Source organism: Corvus kubaryi, unplaced genomic scaffold (assembly GCF_017639235.1).
Source record: "Corvus kubaryi isolate FWS band 111438036 unplaced genomic scaffold, C.kubaryi_AGA036_p1.0 124, whole genome shotgun sequence".
NCBI classification, from domain to species: Eukaryota; Metazoa; Chordata; class Aves; order Passeriformes; family Corvidae; genus Corvus; species Corvus kubaryi.
The window spans coordinates 2,605,832-2,624,622 of NW_024580659.1; the positions used below are offsets into that span (position 1 = coordinate 2,605,832).

Below are 18,791 nucleotides of genomic sequence, written 5' to 3' on the forward strand. Positions count from 1 at the left end.
GTATCCATCATGTGTAAGGGGAGAAATACCACACAGCAGCACCTGGCCAGCAAAGCATCAACATTCCAACAACCACACTGCAGAAGAACTGAGGGAGAAAACCAACGACAAGGGCAGGCTTTGAGCTGTGAGAAGGAGTGGAGCACCTGACAAGGACTGACAGCAAGGTGCAGTGAACTCAGTGACCAGGCACAGCATTTCAGCAGTGACCATGGAGAGCCACAGCTGATGTTTCCAGACCTGACTGGCGACCAGGCAGGATTAAAGCGCCACTTACATAATTACAAGGTTAATAGATGTTACAAGCACGTTACCAGGTGTCGTGACTTGCTGGAATCACATCCCAGAAGATAGCAGAAGCAATTATACTCTGTTCACTATCCAGCTGCATCAACCACCTGTAGGCACTACTTAGCAACCCTTTATAAAAGGAAACTTAGCACAAAGATGATCTGCTGTGCCCACACCACTGTGTATGTCCTCTGAGCTAGCCCTGCTCCCTGACAGAGTTTATCTTAAACAGAGCCCAAGAAAGAAAACCAAACCAGCCATCAGAGTCAAACTGTGCACTGTCTGTAATGAAGTAGAACCCTTGGATGACATAACCTGCCACGGTGAAGAGAAAACAACAGAGCCAGCCACCTGGGGAAGGAATGGGAATTCACATGGCAGAACATGGTTGTTCTACTGACTTTCAGGCAAAAATCAATTATCCTGGGAGGGCCAGAAACAATAGCAAGTGGGAAATTAAGATACAGATGGCATATCAATAGCTAAAAGGCCTTGTCCTGCTCATACAGGAAGCATGGGACAGGGAACTACTGTATCACTTGTCTTAGGCCAAGCTTTGCAAGATCTCCTGTCCAAGCTGACTACCCAAAAGAGACTGGAAGTTTCCAGGAAGCAGCAGGGGTTTGTACATCACTGTAGCTTCACAAACCTGGTCCAAGGCAAGGCCTGTAAAGCTTCTGAGGGAAGAAGCAGTGATCAGCCCAAAGCTGGCCAACAAATAAAACACCAACACCACCATGCACCTGTGAGCAGGACACAGAGAGTGAAAAGCCAAACGAGTCCAAACCCGCAAGGGCATTACGGCATTTTTCAGGAACTTGCAACACCACCTGCAGGGTGGGGATGAGCAACCAGTGTCCACACCTTGTTGCATTGTAGTCATTCACATGGGATCATGCTGGAACACCTGCTGAACATGAATACGCAGTTAGGGACCCTCACACCCCCCACCAAGGCAGTTCACTTCTCACAAACAGGCACCGGCTCTCACCCTGCTTGCGAACGAAACGCACAGAGGCATCACAGGCTCTGTGTGCGGTGCCGTGATGTGGGCAGGACGGGCAGGAGGCAGCTCTTCAGTTTAACAGGCTGTCTAAAAAGGTTCATGAAAGCAACTGTCCATAGAGAACTCCCCACCACAAACAGCTTCAGCACACTCCACCCTGCCCACATGAAAGGTGGCCATGAGGGACAGGCCAAGCCTCTGACTGGTCCAGGCTCCGGCTATGGGTCGAGGTAGGGGAAAGAAACACCCCACCCCAATAACCCACTTACACTAGAAGAAAAGATCTGTGGGTTTCTGCATTTTCAGCAATGCCATGCAACTTTAACTACTCAATGGGTATATTAGCATGTCTGCTTTGGGAGAAAAATCACACAGCCCTTTTCTTCTCCTTATTTAGTGTCTTATTCAAATAAAACCTGGGAAATTAAACACTCCATCCATGCACTGCAGCTTGAATCAGTATACAAATGACAAAAAATTGCTTTTTAAAACACCTTTCCCTGTCTTTTTTCTCAGGTTACTCCTCCTCTGGCAACACAAAGCAGAATCTGTCTCTTCCCCTCTGCTGAAGCTGACATCAAACAGCAACTTCATCACATCATAAGTCAGAATTCAGGCTACTCCTGGAAAAAGATGATCCTTTCCTAACTAAATGCTAAAGCTCTCCTGGCATTTCTCTTCCTATTGTCTGTATCCAACCCTGTATTTATAAGATTAACCTCAAATTAGGACAGTTTCCTCATTCTTTCTTCACTCTTACTACAGCCTGGCTCCTGGGAATCTGATCCTATCTTCCACAGAGGTTCCTCCCTGTTGATAGGAAATATCTAGTGTTTGTGGACAGGAAGCGCCAACAGAGGATAATGAGGATTAAGAGAGAGTCCTTGTTAGGATTTATCACCACAGCACATCAGGAGACTCAGTGGGCCATTTGATCAACAGGAACATTAGGAACTGTCTCACACTCCCACACAGTGTCTCGCCCCACTGTGGCGTGTGCTAAAGTAGCACACGAGGGCTTTGAGGGCAGGATGGGTCGGCCTGACCCATCCACATCATCCAGTTCTCCTTAACCAGAAGCACAGCACTTAAGGAGTGATGGGAGAGGACAGGTCAAAGAAAGCAAATCCTTTTGGAGTTGGTTTCCTGCCCAAACGTTCCTCAGAGGAGACAAGAGGCGGGTCTGTTTTCCCAGGCAATGGCTTTCCATCACGTAAGAATTCTGTCTGTTTCAGAGTGACTGCTGCTGGTGAAGAACAAGATGTTTCTGTTGGTACAAAGACCTTCTCATTGCTTGGGCTGTTTGCAATGTCCATCTGATATCAGATGTACAACAGCCTCAGGAGTCTTCTCCTCCAGCCATGCCCTTCAGCAGCTCTCTTCACTAAGAGAGCACAGTATCTCCAACCTCCACAAAAGCTCTTCACACACACAATCACAATGTGCCATACAGCTTATTCCAGGACAGCATTTTTTTTGAAAAGCAGAGGAATCACAGCCACTAACTATTGTTGGATCAAGCTTCATCCTGCCTTCTTGTCCTGTCTTCTATGGTACTTAACAGCAGGGAAGAGTGTAAGAACAGGCCATGCAGCTATGCAGCATGTAACTGTGTTACATTACTAATGCTTGCCCAGGCTCCAGCTCTTTGCAGATGTGGGATTTTCTCAACAAGATACTGTGAATTGGTATTTAAAGGCACTCAATGGATTTTCCTTGCATTAGTTACTCTAATGCCCCCCAAGCCCCCAAACTGTGTTGTTCACCATAGATTCATACAATGCATTTATTCAGTTTGTTCTTGGCTCTTTTTCTAGAGGCTCTTTGGGGGTTTTTTGACCATACTCAGAATCAAGCCTTGCTTCCATAGCACAGTTCTTTGTGCTTCTGAGATCTCTCTCCCTTGTGACATTATCCCATTTTGAGATGGATTGCTTTGCTTTTCTCAGCATCATATGCTACAACTCCACCACTCCATATTGCAAGAACTTCCTACAGCTATTCAGAGCAGCTTTTGGGTTTTGCTACTCTGCATAGTCAACAGAAAACTTCATCTGCCACTTATTCCTCTTTTTCATTAACAGACACATTCAACAGTTTCGGCTCTTCACAGGCCCTTGTTGTATCTGACTGATGCCAATTCTCCACTGGGAAAGCTGGCCCCTCACCTCTCTGCCTTTGTTTCTCATCTTTTGGTTTATTATTTACTCATTAGAGACCCCCCCCCCCGATGAGATATCCAAAAGCCCTGAGAGCAGAATAGGGCCTCTGGCTGGCCATGGTCCAGCCATCCATGAAAAAGACCTATTTTCCCATCTGATCTCTCAGCCCAACTCCTCATCTTCCAGGCTTCAATAATGTTCTCCAGGAAGGCTCCCAGTTGTGTCAGTGAGGAAAGGAGAACAGCTGCAGCCCAGGCACAGCGCAGTCCTTAACGCCGGGACCCGAAGAAGGCAATGGAGCAGCCAGGCAAGGAGGCTGAGCTCCTCTGGCTGAACACCCTCGACTGCTGAGCTCAGCCTAAGCCAGACCACTGCAAGAAATTTCTGGAGTTCAATTTCTTTTTCCTGGGGGGAACTTGAACTGGTCCCCACAGAAACACCACCAGCACTTCCTCTTGCAATGCCCTGGGGCAGCCACAAAGAGAAGGGTCATTAGTTAGCAACCAAACTTGCTCCCAAAGCCTGGAAAACAGCTGGAGAGAAAAAAAAGTGTGGCTCTTCCTATTATCCCTTTCACTGGATACTATTCCTTAACCCATGGAGGCGAACAGAGTGCAGACTTTTCTTCCTAGTGACAATCTCCCATCCTGCTACCCATCCCCATCCCCAGCTCCTCCCCAGATTGTCCCTCTGGATTTCAGCCTTCAATTCCCAGCCACACCATGCTTTTGCAAAGGGCCCCTTCAGCCTCCTCCATCCCAGAGCTCCCTTTGTTCCAGCATCCAGAGAACAAGCCTCAGGAAAGGCACCTTCCTCTTCTTTCAGAGGGAGAGGCCGATTGCTTCAGATAATGGCATTAAGTGAACAAGTCGGACTCTGAGCAGCAAGGTTAGTTCCCACAAAGACTGGGTAGTAATGAGAGCAGTTAAAGACAGGTAATGAGTGGGTGGCACCTGTCAGCTTCATAACATAGATTATAATTTGTTTATTACTCTTGCTGCTGCTTTCGCTGCTGTTGGAATGCAATTAATTAATAGCACCGATGAGTCCTGCCGAGTATCTGTCATCCCTGACCTACAAACATCCCTGGGCTGCCACTGCACAAGCAGTAGCACTGGACATGTGGTGGCATCACAGGGACAGTAGGAAGAATCCCACAGGTCAGGGAGAAAAATTAAGAACTTCATAAACAAACCCAAATGCTTCCCCACAAGGAACAGGCTCACAGAAACTCTGGAGGTTCAAGAACCATCATCCAGAGTTTTGTTGACTGGAAACTGTATCTCAAGGAAAGCACTGATTCTGTATCATGAGTGCACACTGGCAAACTGCAGCTTCAAATGTGACTGACTTTGTTTTATTAAAAATACCAACCTTTGTAAGCCTTGCTTCATGCAGACACACTTCATGCACTTCTCTCCACCTTTACCAGATTTAAAACTAGACTGCAAATTTCTCTAAGTTGCCTGAGCAGCTGCAACAGAGGAAAGTAACAAACTGGCTGCTCTGAGCTTCTTCAGATAGAGGGTTTTTGCAGATCAGGCATTTATTTGAACCCCCATCAGCGTGGCATCCCTCAACACCAGCACCCTCACCATGTCCTGCTGCAGGACTCACAGGATGGAGGCAGCCAGGGTGAATTGAGAACCTCAGCTTCAGTAACTTTCAGTAACAACTCTCCTCCCCTCCCCAAACCTCTTAAATCCTTCCCTTTGCAAAGAAAAACACACTCCAGGGACATAAATAAAAACCAGTGGTGAACTTCAGCACTGAACTGCACTATCAGTGCATGTTTGGGCACAAGCTAATGCCCACTGAAGTCAGCAGAAGTTTGGAAAGACAAAACACCTCCCACACAAAGGAGAGACAGAGGAAGCAGTCAGAGCTGCCAGGCAGATAAGCTGCCTGTCAGAACAGGCTTGGACTGTCCTAGCAGGAAGATGTTGTCCAATGAGAGGGAAAGCTATTTGGGGAATGAATGAATAGTGAAGCTTCTTGTTTAAAAAAAAAAACAACCCAACAAAAAAAACCCCAACCAAAAACCCAAACAAAAAAAACCCACAAGACTTTCCCAAACATTTCTCACTCTCAGCTTTCTGCCAAGAGGATGTAAGGCCAAGACATGCAGGAGCCTGCCTGAACCTCTAGCACAGGATCACTCAAAGACAACAGCTGGAATGGGCAGAGGGAAGGTGAAGAATGGCAGAAAGGACATGGAGATGGAGCTGACAGCAGAGCAGATCCTTGTTCTGTCAGAGGAGGGGGCAGCTTTCTGCAGGCTCAGCACCCTGAATCCAGTTAAATTCTCCTTCAGCATCTCGCTTTGCAGAGCTCTGAGAGGATCCTGCTTGGCTCTTGGGGCTGTGATCCTGCCTGGACCACTGCCTGCTCGAAGCAGCAGGGAGTCAGCCACCCAGGGAGAGGAAATGGCAAATTTAGAGTAAGACCCAAACAAACTGCATCACCAGAGCAGGGCTGTAAATCTTTCACCAGGTACTGAGCACTTCACTGCCAGGATAAATGCATGGGAAAATGATGGGTTCAATTCAGAGCCACATTGGCAAAAGGAAGGAGAGTGCTAATCCCTCTAACTGCACTCCCTCATACATAATTCAGTTCAAAATCTCCCGTATAGAGAAATGCTGTGCTTTTAGGATGCAATCAAACCTCAGAGCTCAGCTTCTCCTGGCACAGGGCTTTCACTAATGCCATATCAGTGACCAGGGTCTCGCCAACGCACCAGTCTGCTCCCTCCCATTTTTTGCAGGGCTTATCACAACAATTCACCTCCCAAAGGAAAGCAAGGCAAAACCACAAGTCAAACTGGAGCAGTCCTTTACAAGAACAGGAAAGAAAAGAGAAGAAAAAGACAACACAGACCAGAAACAAAGAGGAAATTTCATAAAAGCAAAACCCCAAATCATGAAGAATCTGCCCCTGGGGCAGGGATGGGAGATGAGAAGAGCAGAATGCCTGATTGCAGAGACTTTCAAAATAAAGCAGTGAAAAACCCAGCAAATGGCTTTACATAAGCCAGATGTTTCTCTAGGGAAAGAAAGTAGGAAAATAAATAAATCTGTCTGGATTCCCCTTTCTCCCCAGACTTGGGTCCCTCACCAGATATTTCTTAGAGCCCTACATGCTCTTGGATTGCTTGTACCACTGAGCAGCACAGAAGTAACACATACATCCCCACAGCACAGCTGGTCTCCATTTCCAACACGTCCCAACGTCTCTGAGAGGAATCCAGGGCTCCTTTCTCCTACAGAGGGACCCCAGCTTTGCAGGAGCCACTGCCACGTGAGATCACCTCAACTCCCAACCATCTGAAGAAACAGGAGGCAGAGGAGAAACCAGGGAAAGGAAATAAGGATAAAGCAGAACAAGAGCAATTTCAGTTATGTGCACAATCAGAAAGGAGGAAGAAAGGCCAGCAAAGCACTGGGGGTCTCACCTTGCACCAGGCAGAGGAGGAGGGTCTGCACTGCTCCAGCACCAAGGGGTCCACACAGCCCATGGAGGCTGGGTCCCAGCAGTCCAGGGCCACCCAGCCAACCCAGGCAGCTGCTCCTGCTGCAGGATTCATTCCCAACCCATAATTAAACCCCAACCATTGATAGAGCCACCAAAGCTGAACCACAGCTTCCACCCTGACCCAGCTCCCACCCCAAACCCAGGATGGCAGCACAGCGGAGCAGAGCACCAGGAAGGTGAAACCTGCAATTCCTTCATGAGCAGCTCCCAGTCTCTGACAGCGGCTGCCGCCTCCATCGCAGGCTGAGGGATTTGGCTGGTTCGGAGCCTTCCTCCCCGGACTCTTCATCCTCTGCAGGACCCAGCCACTGTGATGGCCACAAGCCTCTCAGGCCTTCCCACGCCACTAGTTGGGGTCCCCCCAGGTGGCACCTGAGGTGTCACAGCAGCTGGTGGGGAGGCAGGACCCCAAGTGGCTGCCACTGCCCACGCTGGGGACAGCTGTCCTGAGGCCAGACACTGATCGCTTCCCACCTCGCGGTTTCCCGCCTCATGTTCTCCCGCCTCACGGGTCTCCCGCCTCACGGTTTCCCACCTCACATTCTCCCGCCTCACGGTTTCCCACCTCACGGGTCTCCCGCCTCACGGTCTCCCCGTCTCATGTTCTCCCGCCTCACGGGTCTCCCACCTCACGGGTCTCCCGCCTCATGGTTCCCCTGCCTCACGGGTGTCCCGCCTCACGGGTCTCCCGCCAATTTGCAGTGGTTCCCACACAGAAGCCACACAAGTGGCTGCTGGACCTTGAGCGTGGCCCCCAGAGAACAGCCGCATTTGGTGCTGAGACACGTGTGGCAGCTGGGAGCCCGGACCTGTCAGTGACACAGCAAGAGGCCAGAGGACAAAGGCAGTAGAGAGAGGAACTATGCAGTTTGAATAAAGGAACTCGCAGGAACAGGACGTGGAGGCTGGATGGGACTCCCAGAAGCTGCTGTCCCTGGTGAACAATCCCTCACACACCCTCTCACCCCAAATTACACTTAGCCAGCCCAGCACTCCACAATGAAGAGACAGATTTGAGGAAGCACAGGAGCAAATGGCACAAAATCCAGAAGAAAGCCCATTTTCACACACATTCAGAGCAGCCTAGAGCATGACTATCACAGCCTGTGCCAGTAAACACAGGGATGTGTTTATTAGCTGAACTATTTGTGTGCCTTTACAACACTGCAAATAGCCTGATTTCCTCACATAAAGGATAAAACAAGAATGTAACAGCCCACAAATAACCTGGTTACCTTGGAAATGTGAGCACCCAAACTCAGATGGTAGCAGGAAGCGTCTGCTTTTCCACGTGCGTCTCTGGGTGTCGCAACAGCAGGCAAGCGCAGAGCTGCAAAGGTTGACTTGCATCACGCTCAGGATGTGTTTGATGCCACACCAAGGGAAGGGTAGACACAAGCAAGGGGAAAAAAGTTACAAGCAACCACAAAGACCCTTCCCTGAGCTTGTGTCCTGCTCACAGGGCTCCTGATGCTGGGCTTCCCAGTGGGGAATTGCAGAAGATTAGCTTTGTGCTTTTGCCATGACTTGAAATGGAGGGAGAAATTTTTTGAAAGCACCTGGCACCTGTAGTCCCAGTAACAGTTCAAATGAGTTAAGATAAAGTCATCCACTGGGAAAAAAAAAAAAGACAAATTCCCACTCATATCACCTGAGGGCTTGGTCATCACGTGTGAAACCCCAGAGACAGGAGATCTCTGTGCCCAGGCAGATCACCTGGTTTTGTAGAGTAGAACACCACAGAGCATCTTACAAACAGCTTGTCTGGAATCAATGGGTTAACTGAGGAGCTTCTCCCTGCTGCATGTGGGAAGCTGTATCTCCTTGCCAAATTCCACTGCTCTGAACATAACCAGCTTTCTCACTCAGCCTCTGCTCCTACGCTCAGCTAGTGCTCGTGCCTGCCTCTGCAAGGGAGTGTAGACAGACCCCACGCTCTCTTTTCCCTCTGTAACTATTTCTCCAGCACTGCTCTCCTTGCCTGATGTCAGTTCTCTTCTGCTCACTGAATTACAGGACATCAGGTCTCCAAGGAAACCCATCCGAGATTTGTAAAACACTGATGGCTGAAGACCAGCCAGGCTGGCTGCTCCTTGCTGTTGAGGCCAGGAAGCTTGGAAAAAGCTCCTCTAGGTCCTGCTTGCAGGTGGCAGGATGATTTTTCAGACTCCTTCCTTTGGCAACAGGGCTTTTGAGTGCCACAGTGCCAGGACACTCACAGCATGACCCAGGATCAGGTCCCTGAGGAGCAGCCTGGTGGCTCCCTGCACACCAGCTCTTCCTCCAAGGCCACGGCAAACAGCAGCTGCGCTGCTCCAGACAGCCACAACTCAGCTATCACACAAATGTGCTTACAATGCTAACTGCTTATATCCTGCTCCACACCTTAGCAGAAAATCCTAAGAGGAAACTAGATGGAAGCAAATATAGCCATACCCCCAACAAGCTGTTCTGCACTCCTTCAGTGCACAGCCAGCCTCCAGCACGGTTTCCTATCTTCCTCAAGAGCTACTCTACCATGTAATTACAGGGGAAAACCTAACGGTCTTCTTTTCCCTGCATACCAGGTACATTTTCGTTTGTTTAGCCACAAACAAGCCTCTAAATCAATATATAGATTCCCATCATGGAGTCCAGGAGTAAACAAACTCATGCACACACTCCCTTGGCTCCTGCTTCAGCCTCTATCTCTCCCCTCTGCACCCACCAGCCTGAGCTGCTTCTGGAATAAAACTGTCTTTGGTGCTCAGACCCTAGGATTAGAACAAGATGACACATACACTTACTCTGAGGATCTGAACAATTGAACAGTCATTTAATTTCTTGCCATTCAGGTTAAAACAAGGAATGCTTGGGGGAACCCACTCCTGCTCAGTCCTGCCCAGCTACAAGCAGAGTCGTGGGGAGCCACAGCTCCCTTAGCTAGGCTACACTTTGATGTTTAGAGCCACCTTTCACCCTAAAGCATCCTCATCAGCCCCTCCAGATTTCCCACGAACCATCCAGGGAGCACAGAGGGACACAGCACAGCCCAAGTGCAACACACACCACACCCCCTTCCCCCAGAGATGCAGGAGGGGGCTCCTGCTCTCTGGGGACCCTGGGAGAACTCATCAGGTGGCTGCCCACAAGCCCCTGACTTCTTGCTTTCCAACCAAAATAAAGCCTGCTAACACAACAGTTGTGGGCAAGGCCTTGCCATGCCTTTGTAGGCCGTGCTTAAGCAGCAAACAAAAGTGTCTTTCGTTTATCTATTTTTTTTTGGCACAGAGGAACGGCTGGGGTCAAAGCCAGTCCCATTCTCAAGCTGTTCTTTGTTCTCCAGTTTATCCAATACCCCCAATCCCTCTCCTCGCCCTCCCACCTCCCCCTCTCCATTTTACCACAGGTCTTAAAAATTAAGCTGTGCATGAAACCAAACACCACACTTGAACACGGCCCAGCAAATGCTCTCCATGGTCACAGAAGGATCCTAATTGACCATAAAAAATGGATAAGAGCAGTGTGCCCTTATATGGGCAGAGGCTAGACAAGCATCTGACACAAACATCATTTTTAAAGAAAAAATAATATTTATTTGCAATATAAACAAAGTCCCAATATTGGATCAGTATATATAGGGTCACTAATTTTCCTTCATAACTCAGAAAGCAGAACCATTCCTCACTAACAAGCTCTCATTTGTACTAATCAGAAGATGCATCTTATTTTTTTTCCTTTAAAGAATAAAGACCACTAACAGCACAGGAAGCCTTTACAAACCAGCTTAGCTGTAATGCAATACAGATGCACTGTCAAAAAATCCCTGAAAAAATAAATTCCTCCATGAGGTAAGATGCAATTAGGATATTCTCAATTTTCTCACTCACAACCGTACGCCCACTCTCCCTTCCAATGACCCACGATCCCAACATTGTGGCAAACAAAACCCAACAAACAAACAAAAAACAACCAGAAAACAAGAAACAGAAGCTCATTCCAACATTCTGATAACATCTTTAACAAAAACAACAGTTTCAGGATGTGACAGCGTCAAACATTCCTCCAGATGGAGACTTTTTTTTATTATTTTTTCTTTTTCTTGAAAAAAGTACAAAAAACTGGATATTTAGAAAAAAATCCGTGGCTTTTTTTTTTTTTTTTTCAGTTACATGAGAGTTAAAGTGGACAGGGAGGGGGGAGAAAGGAGGGACTACATTGCAGCCAATAAAGAAATCTCCAAATCCGTTCTGCCCTCCTCCCAGAAATTATTACCACTTCCTCCCCTCCCAGCCTGGTAAAAGGAGTTTGCCAAACACTAGCCAGAAATACATACAAGTCTTCTCAGAATAGAAGGCACAGCATAAAGTTATTCGAAAGAGGAAGAAAAAAAATCAGAACCTCTGCTGAAAGCTCCAATCATCTCAGAATTTGCCAGTTAATATATATATTCATATATATATATATATATAAAAATTCTCTGTTACAATGCTCTCCTCATTTCCACACCTCTTCACTCCCCTCACGCGCTCCGTGCGTGACGATTGAGTCCTGTCCCGCCACACAATCCTCGCTCTGCTCCAGGCGCTCGCTGCCCTTCCCCTCCACCCCGCACACGTGGGAAAGAATCCAGTGTGCACAAGAAACGCCAGCATCGCAACTACCTTCTGGACTCAGGAAGCTGGAATGGTTTCGGGCCAGCTGGATGACGTTAAGTCAGTCAACAGGCAGCAGAGAATGAAGCCGGGCTCAGTCATGCTTCTACCAGCTCTGGAGGCTACAAGAGTTTTACCTCTGGCAATAGCAAACTGTTTTTGGCAGGGGTGGCATTAAAAAAAAGCTTGCGGCTTAGTCACCTTGGCTGAATCAGTGCAGAGTTTGTGATTGTGAGTGCAGGAGTGGTGAAGGGGTTGCGTTCAAGCCCAACTGGCCTTCACACATAACAAAGCTTCCTACCAGATGCTAAGAACAACAACAGCAGCATGTATCTCTCTCTGGAGTACCCAGTAATATGCCAGGACATACCAAGGCTTCACAAAGTGTGCAAAATGCATTTGGTCAATATAAACATTTGATTAAAAAAAAATAATAAATGATCAAACAAGAAACAGAATAAAATACTGGTTTTGCAACCTCGTCTGTACAAACAGTCAAGAACTTACATACTTAAAAAGAGTTTGAACCCAAAGCTCGAGTAAGATCTACCTTTTCTTATTCTTTTTTAAATCAAAAAAAGTAAACTTGGGTTTTAAAACAGTCTTGGCCCAACACCTTTTGTTCAAGGTTTCCAAGTGCATAAATCTCCTCATTTTCCACAGCAAGCTAACCCCCAGTAGCTCTTCACACGTGTGCGTGTTCTGACAGTCCCAATGCACCCAGGAAAGCGGTTATTGCCTGTGACAGCTGCGTTCGAAACGCTGTAACATCGCCCGTGTTAAATAACCCCCTGTAAAAACACTACCTCTTCAAACCACTTGGATCAGGATACTAGTGAGCGGCATTAGCCTTCGTAAAGCAGCAATCAGGCACCTCTGCCCAGAGAAGCTACTCATCTCAGAGCTGCCTGGCAAGACAGATATTTTCGTAAGAGTTGAAATACTCAAGAGAAGCGATTCGATGCTCAAGTTCCCGACCAGGCAGCGTCCTCTTCATGTGGACTCCAGAGTGTTCAGCTGGAACAGGTTGTGGTTGGTGGGGGTGGTGAAGTAGAGCTGTTCACTGGGCGAGCGGTTGTCACAGGGGCTGTTGAGTCCCAGAGTCCTCTCAAAGTCCAGGAGTTGGCCCATGAAGTTAAAGTTTGGGGAAATGTTGGATTTTTTCCTTTTCACAAAGTCATAGGCATCGTTCAGGGACAAGTTGAGTTTTTGCATCAAGTAGGCGACAGTGACTGTTACAGACCGGCTGATGCCAGCGAGGCAGTGAACAAGGATCCCACACTTCTTGGAACGGGCCTCATCTGAAACAAGACAAGGGGAAGGGGGAGTCTATTATTCTGCACCAAAAACACGTGGCTTTGGAGCAGGGCCAGGTGGCAACTGCGAGCTCCTAGCACCACGACAACTGCCAGAACTGGATCCCCTGTCCCTAGTGACACCACCCCATGTTCCTCTGACACCCACATCTCTCTCCACAGGGCTCCTGAGATATTCCCACTGCATGGCAAAGCTGTACATCCCCATCAAGGGCAATCATCTCACATGCTTGAGAGGTATGAATCAAGTCTAGCAACACATCCCTTGCCTCGGGAGCATCAGTACCCTCTACTCAGAGAGCTGGAGTAAGGCACAGGAGGCAGATGGAGCTGGAGACAACAGCTCCAGGGAGATGCTGGTGGTTGGGCACAGCACACCCACCTCAACACCAACTAAACCAGGGAAGGCTGTGCACTCAGGGCAAGGCTGCAGCCCAGCAGCACATGAGTTACTCTCTTCTCCTGTTCTTGTCCTCCTTCCACTAGAAAGTTACATGAATGCAGCCAATGCCAATTTAAGCAGAGTCTGAAGTGCAGGAACTTCCCTTATTGTGAAATTGTTCTTTAGGATCGACAGAAATGCACTTCACTACAAACAAATGCTTGTGTTGGAGGAGACTCTCAGGATGAATGGTAGCGGGAAGCAGGAATGCAGGCTGGACCGAAAAATGGCGAGAGAACAGCGGCGAAATTTCCCCTCCCTTGCCACCGACTGAAAAGCACACACACACTCATTGTCTCTTGCGCAGCCGGAACAGCGTGATCCCTTTATGAATTGACATCTCAGTGCTGAAAGAGGGACACGCCACTGAGAGCACTGAATGCACGCAAGTACCCAGCGCTGCTTTTACTTCTGGGCAGCCTTATTTGAAGTCAGTCGTTTGACTGAGAGCTTGGTGGGGAGCGAAAAGGTGGCAGGAGAAAGAGGATCCTCGGGCAAAGCCTGAGGTAAGAGACACTCTGGCACCGTAAGTGCAGGGAAGGGCAAAGAAGATGCAGGCAAAACAAAAATCCAGACCCAAGCTGCAACAGGTTTTCTGCCCAGCCTCAAAAACCAGGCAAGAATTTCCAGTAGGGTGGGCAATCACCACCCAGTGTACCCAGCCCTCCCCCCAGGCTCTCCCATTCAACATTTTTCCAGACATTTTTGCCTTTCATCTGACCTGCACAGCATTTCTTGGTGTTTGGTTTTAGAGTGAGGTAATCCTCCATTTCCTGTCATTAACTGGAAAGCACAAGCTCGGTGTTCACAGAGACATCGGCTGACTGGAGCAGACAGATCCCAAATGCCACATGTCAGCAGGGACACTGTGCCTCACCCCTGACGTTTAACACTGTGCTCATGCAGGAAGTGCAGACGGGACATCAGACAGGTCCCTGTTGCCACACTGAAGCGGCGGCTTCTGACCACAGTTGTGTTACTAGAGGGCAGAAGCTGGGGGCAAAGGAGAGCATGTGGGAACCATGGTTTCTGACAGCTCAAGAGCAGCCAAGGATCCACCACTGCTCTGCCCCATTTCAGGCCTTACAGCACAGCAAGCGGCAAGCCATGGGGTGTGAAACGGGCAACACCAAAAGGGGCTGCACAGGCTTCAGTCTGCAGGTAAAGGTCCCCCTCTCCTTTACCTATACAAGTGTTTTTAATCAAACATGAAGCCATAGGACTTTTAATAGTTAACGGTGATATTACTGCCTATGCCATTCACCCCCATAAAACAGAGCTGATTAGGCTAATGACTATCGTAAGCAAACAGCACAGGTCAAGCTGGAAGTGTACATCCCTGTTCAGCCCAATATATGCTTCCCACAGAATAAGAAGCAATTCTCAAAGTCAAGGCTGGCCTGAGAGAAGAGATCTTCCTTCCTTAACCCCACCACCATCAGCCAAAACTGTCGCAGGGGCTGTCTGTAGAGCAGTTTTTCCATCCAAACTCTGCAGTGTAATTATAATCACTAACTCATTGTGTTGACACTTACCTTAGAAGTATCCATACAAGAAGTTAGTTATGCTAGGGTGACTTACAGCAAGATCCCAACTAGACTAGCAAATCCCCTTGGGAAAAGAAAACGCACACACTCCCTGATTCTAACCACATTTGGGGCTAAGGAATTGCTGGCACCAGTCACACTAATGCAGCTCCCATCAACATTTCCGAGCAGAGCAGTCAAAGGAGCTCCCGACTGCCTGGGTTCAGCTATTTCACACCAGTGCAAATCCCCACACAAGGGCGAGAGGCAGCGGGGCCAGTCCGACCACTTGCAGGTAACTCAGCTGAGGTGCTGCAAGAAGGCTGAATTTTGGAAAGGGAGGCTTCCCTGAACCCAGCCAGGGTGACGTGCACCAGATGTGCCACCTCACAGCATGACACCCGGCTGCTAAGCTGATGCTGTGCCCCAGAGAGGTGAGGCTGGAGACAGCAGCAGCCCTGGGAAGCGGCACACCACATTCCCAAGCGGTGAGTATGAAAGGAGATGTTCTGCCAACTACCTACCAATGAAAGCAATGGCCTCGGGAAAGAACTGCGAGAGATTCTGGCTCCAGTGATCTGAGATGGGGATCTGCTTGTACTTGAACTCTCCGTCATGCTCAAACATGTTTGGCAGGTTAGGAGTCACATTCAGGATGTATTTAATGCCATATTTGCCCAGGACGTCCAAGTTGGTCGAATCTTTGGCACAGCCCAGGTACAGGTAAGGTAGGATCTGGACCGGAAAGGCAGGCTGATTGTTAGGGATGGGGCTCCCGTCCGACTCCGTGGCACTGCTGGGTTCCCTGTCGGATTCGCCATCCGAGCAGTCGGAACTTATCCGCAGCCCTCCCAGGCCAAGGACCGATGCTGGGGGAGAGTTGCTGGGTGAGGAGCTGTCAAGGTTTGTCTCGCAGTGCTCAGAATATTCAGTCTGAAACTTGTTAAAGCCACCTGGGAAGAGGGAAAGGAGAGAGGGAAGGGGAGAGGCAGAGAGAAAGAAAAAGGATTATTCTTCAGAATGGGAAATCCTTCTACCTGTGAATATATGTATGTTACTCAAAGTCTTTACCAGCAAAAAGTTGGCATCCCTTCAACTTCACACGAAGAAAAGCATCTCCCTGCTCCCTCATCTTCCCTGGGCAGACTGATACTGAGCAAACAGGTCCCAGGAGACCAGAGAGTGGTTCTTACAAAGTTCAATATTGCTAGTGAAAAATAGGAGCCAAATCTCAACCACAAAAGAAAGAAACACTCACAAATAAAATCAATGTCAAGACACAATCTCGCCTTGTTAGCTTCTCAAAAGTATGGGTCTGGGGCAGTTTAGGCAAGAGCTATTATGCCACTTAGACAAATACAAAAGTATCCGTGTCTGAAAAGACAGATCAAGGGCAACCACCACATACTCACCCCAGGCACTAAAACCCAACGAAATAATTCATCTCCAAGCAGGAAAAAAGACCCTAAGTTTTGCCACAGAGTGATCCTCACAACTAGCAAATCACTGCAAATAGGTTTTGCAACAGAGCAGTGTCACAGGTTTGTTCTTCACCCAAACCACAGCAGGAGTGCAAAGGGATGGGACCCTTCACGTCTGCCCCTAAGTCTTTCTCTCCAGCTCTTCAGCTCAGCAGCTTGGGACAGGGAAGCAAAAACCCCACCGATCTACCTTCTCTCCAGGCAGTATTAAAGTGGAGCTCAGCCATCGGGATCTGACACTGACAAATGGTTTAATTAGAAAGGGCTCCTGGAAACTTCGTTAGTGGGTTCAGCGGTTGTGGCGGGGTCACTGAGCAGGACAGACAGCTCCCTGCCACATCCATTCATGAAAAAGGCTCGTCCTCGCCCTCCTCCTCCCCCCGCGCCGCCAGACAGCGCCGAGGAGCCATTTTGGAATTTTAATTGGAAACATTTCCCACCGAGGCTCCCGGAAAAAGGCAGAGAAAGGGGCTCAGCTCCTCCCCTGCCCATCGGGGAGAGCTTAGAACTAACTTAAAAGCCGCTCCGTCCTGCGCGGGATGAGGACGACGGGGAGAGAAGCGGGAATGCTAAGCGAGGGAGCAACGGAGCCCATGGGGAAACCCCACACCGGGATGGGATGATGGGATGGGAGACTCGCCCACGGGCAGGGATCGGAGGGTCGAGGGGGGAATGGGATCAACCCCTGTGCTGGCCCCCCACCATGTTTTCGAACGAGGCGTGTGCGGGCTGCGCAGCGCTAGCGGCTGGTCCCCAAATACCTGCCTGTCCCCCTGCCACCCCACCCCGCTACCAGGGCTTCCCCGGCTCCCCAAAAAAGGTCTATCAAGGAACAGCCGTGTTTTTTAAAGAGCCGCAAGTGGCAACTTTCTTGACCGCTCTCCCCCAAACGCGCTCCCCCGCTCTCCTGTTATTCCTGCCTCAAACCCGCCACCCAGCGACCGGACTGGGAGCATTGGGAGGATGGGAAAGGTCCCAGCAGCCCAGCTATGGGCTCTGCTCAACCCGCTGTGATCTTTCAAAACGGCAAAAAACACCCCAAAAACCAAAGCCCCCAAAGCACCCGCGGCCTTCACAGAGGGGCGTGTGCGGGGTGCGGGGCTCGGCTCCCCCGCAGCGCAGCTCCCCATCACCCTGCCCCGGGGGAGCAGCCGAGCTGCGCCCTCCCAGACCCGCTGCACTGCCTGGCAAAGGGGGAGGAAAACCCAAGCGCTTGCTTTTTGGTTGTGGAGGGAGGTAAAATAAAAATATGGGAGGGCTCTCCTGTCCCCCAGAATCCGGCCATCCCTTCCGGAGGGGCTGGAGAGGAGCCTGGCGCCGGCGCGGGGAACCCTGCAAGGCTCCCTCCAGGGAGCGGAGGTGAGAGGCGCCCGGCGCTGCCCAGCCGGGGTCGGCTCGGGATGGGGCAGCGCTGGAGGGGCCGCGCCGGCGGCGGTGCTGGGGGGCTCCTCCCGCCGCTACCGGGGGAGGCGACGCAGGAAGAAGCGGGGCGCTCCCGGCCGCTTCCAGCCTGCGACCATTTTGTGCGGGGGATTAAAGCGGGATGGAGAGGAGGGGGAAAAAAATATAGAGAAAAATAAAAATAAATCAGGCAGAGGGGATGAGGGAAGGAAGCAAAACAAGCCAGCCACCTCCGTCCGGCCAGGGGATGGGCACTCCGGGGATGCAGCGGCCGGTCAGGGGCTGCGCAGGGGGACACGGACATAGGCTGCGGGAGCGGGACGGGGCTGGAGAGAAGGCGAGGGGCACCTCACCTTTCAGGTAATAGGCTTTGCAGCCGTCATCGCGCAGCTTCTGGAGCAGGAGCCCCAGGACGGAGGTGGCGGCACCGCTGTCCTGCCAGTCGGCGGTGGCCTCGTCGTAGAGCAGCACGGTGTCGGCCTTGCAGCGCTTAACGAAGCGCTCCTTGTCCTCGTGGTTGGGGATGATGGAGCGGATGGGCAGGTTGCCCTTCTTGAGGCGGCGCAGCATGAGCCCGGGGATGGCCAGGTTGATGGCCGTCTCGATGTGCGAGCTCTCGAAAAGCTCGTGGGGGCGGCAGTCGAGCAGCAGCAGCGAGCGGCCGCCGCCCGACTCCAGCTCCTCCTGCAGCCACTCCGCGCTCTTGCACGGCATCGCCGCAGCCATGGGCGCCCGCGGGGAGCTCCCCCAGACCTGCGTTTTCATGGGGCTCGGCAGCGGCGGCCGCCAGCGCCCGGCCCGCCGGCCACCCACGCGGCGTCCGGACGCGGCCCCGCTCCGCTGGGTCGGTCTTGCGCTGCGCCGGACGCGGCTCCGCTCGGCACGGCCGTGGGTACGCGGTGTTCTGCGGCCCGGAGCGCGGCGGCCCCCGCTCTGCCCTACGCGCTGCGCCCCATCCCGGCGGAGCCACCCAAGAACGCACACCGCCGCGACGAGGC

At 50.5% G+C, this 18,791-nt stretch overlaps 1 protein-coding gene across 1 annotated transcript; it reads right to left on the reverse strand.

Annotated features, from left to right (window-relative positions):
* Positions 1 to 10,542: 10,542 nt before the first annotated feature.
* On the reverse strand, positions 10,543 to 18,754 carry DUSP7 (dual specificity phosphatase 7). Its single transcript, XM_042019636.1, has 3 exons — positions 18,147 to 18,754; positions 15,436 to 15,864; positions 10,543 to 12,928 (listed from the first exon to the last, which is right to left on the reverse strand). The coding sequence occupies exons 1-3, from the start codon at positions 18,556 to 18,558 to the stop codon at positions 12,621 to 12,623; spliced, it is 1,149 nt and encodes a 382-aa protein (XP_041875570.1). The 5' UTR covers positions 18,559 to 18,754; the 3' UTR covers positions 10,543 to 12,620.
* Positions 18,755 to 18,791: the final 37 nt, after the last annotated feature.

Bases quoted from the DNA above. Each gene is read 5' to 3' on its own strand.
- DUSP7 (XM_042019636.1), bottom strand. From the start codon at position 18,558: ATGAAAACGCAGGTCTGGGGGAGCTCCCCGCGGGCGCCCATGGCTGCG. The intron at 15,865-18,146 runs GTGAGGTGCCCC...CCCTCTTCCCAG, and splicing joins CAAAGCCTATTACCTGAAAG to GTGGCTTTAACAAGTTTCAG. The intron at 12,929-15,435 runs GTAGGTAGTTGG...GTCTTGTTTCAG, and splicing joins CGAGGCCATTGCTTTCATTG to ATGAGGCCCGTTCCAAGAAG.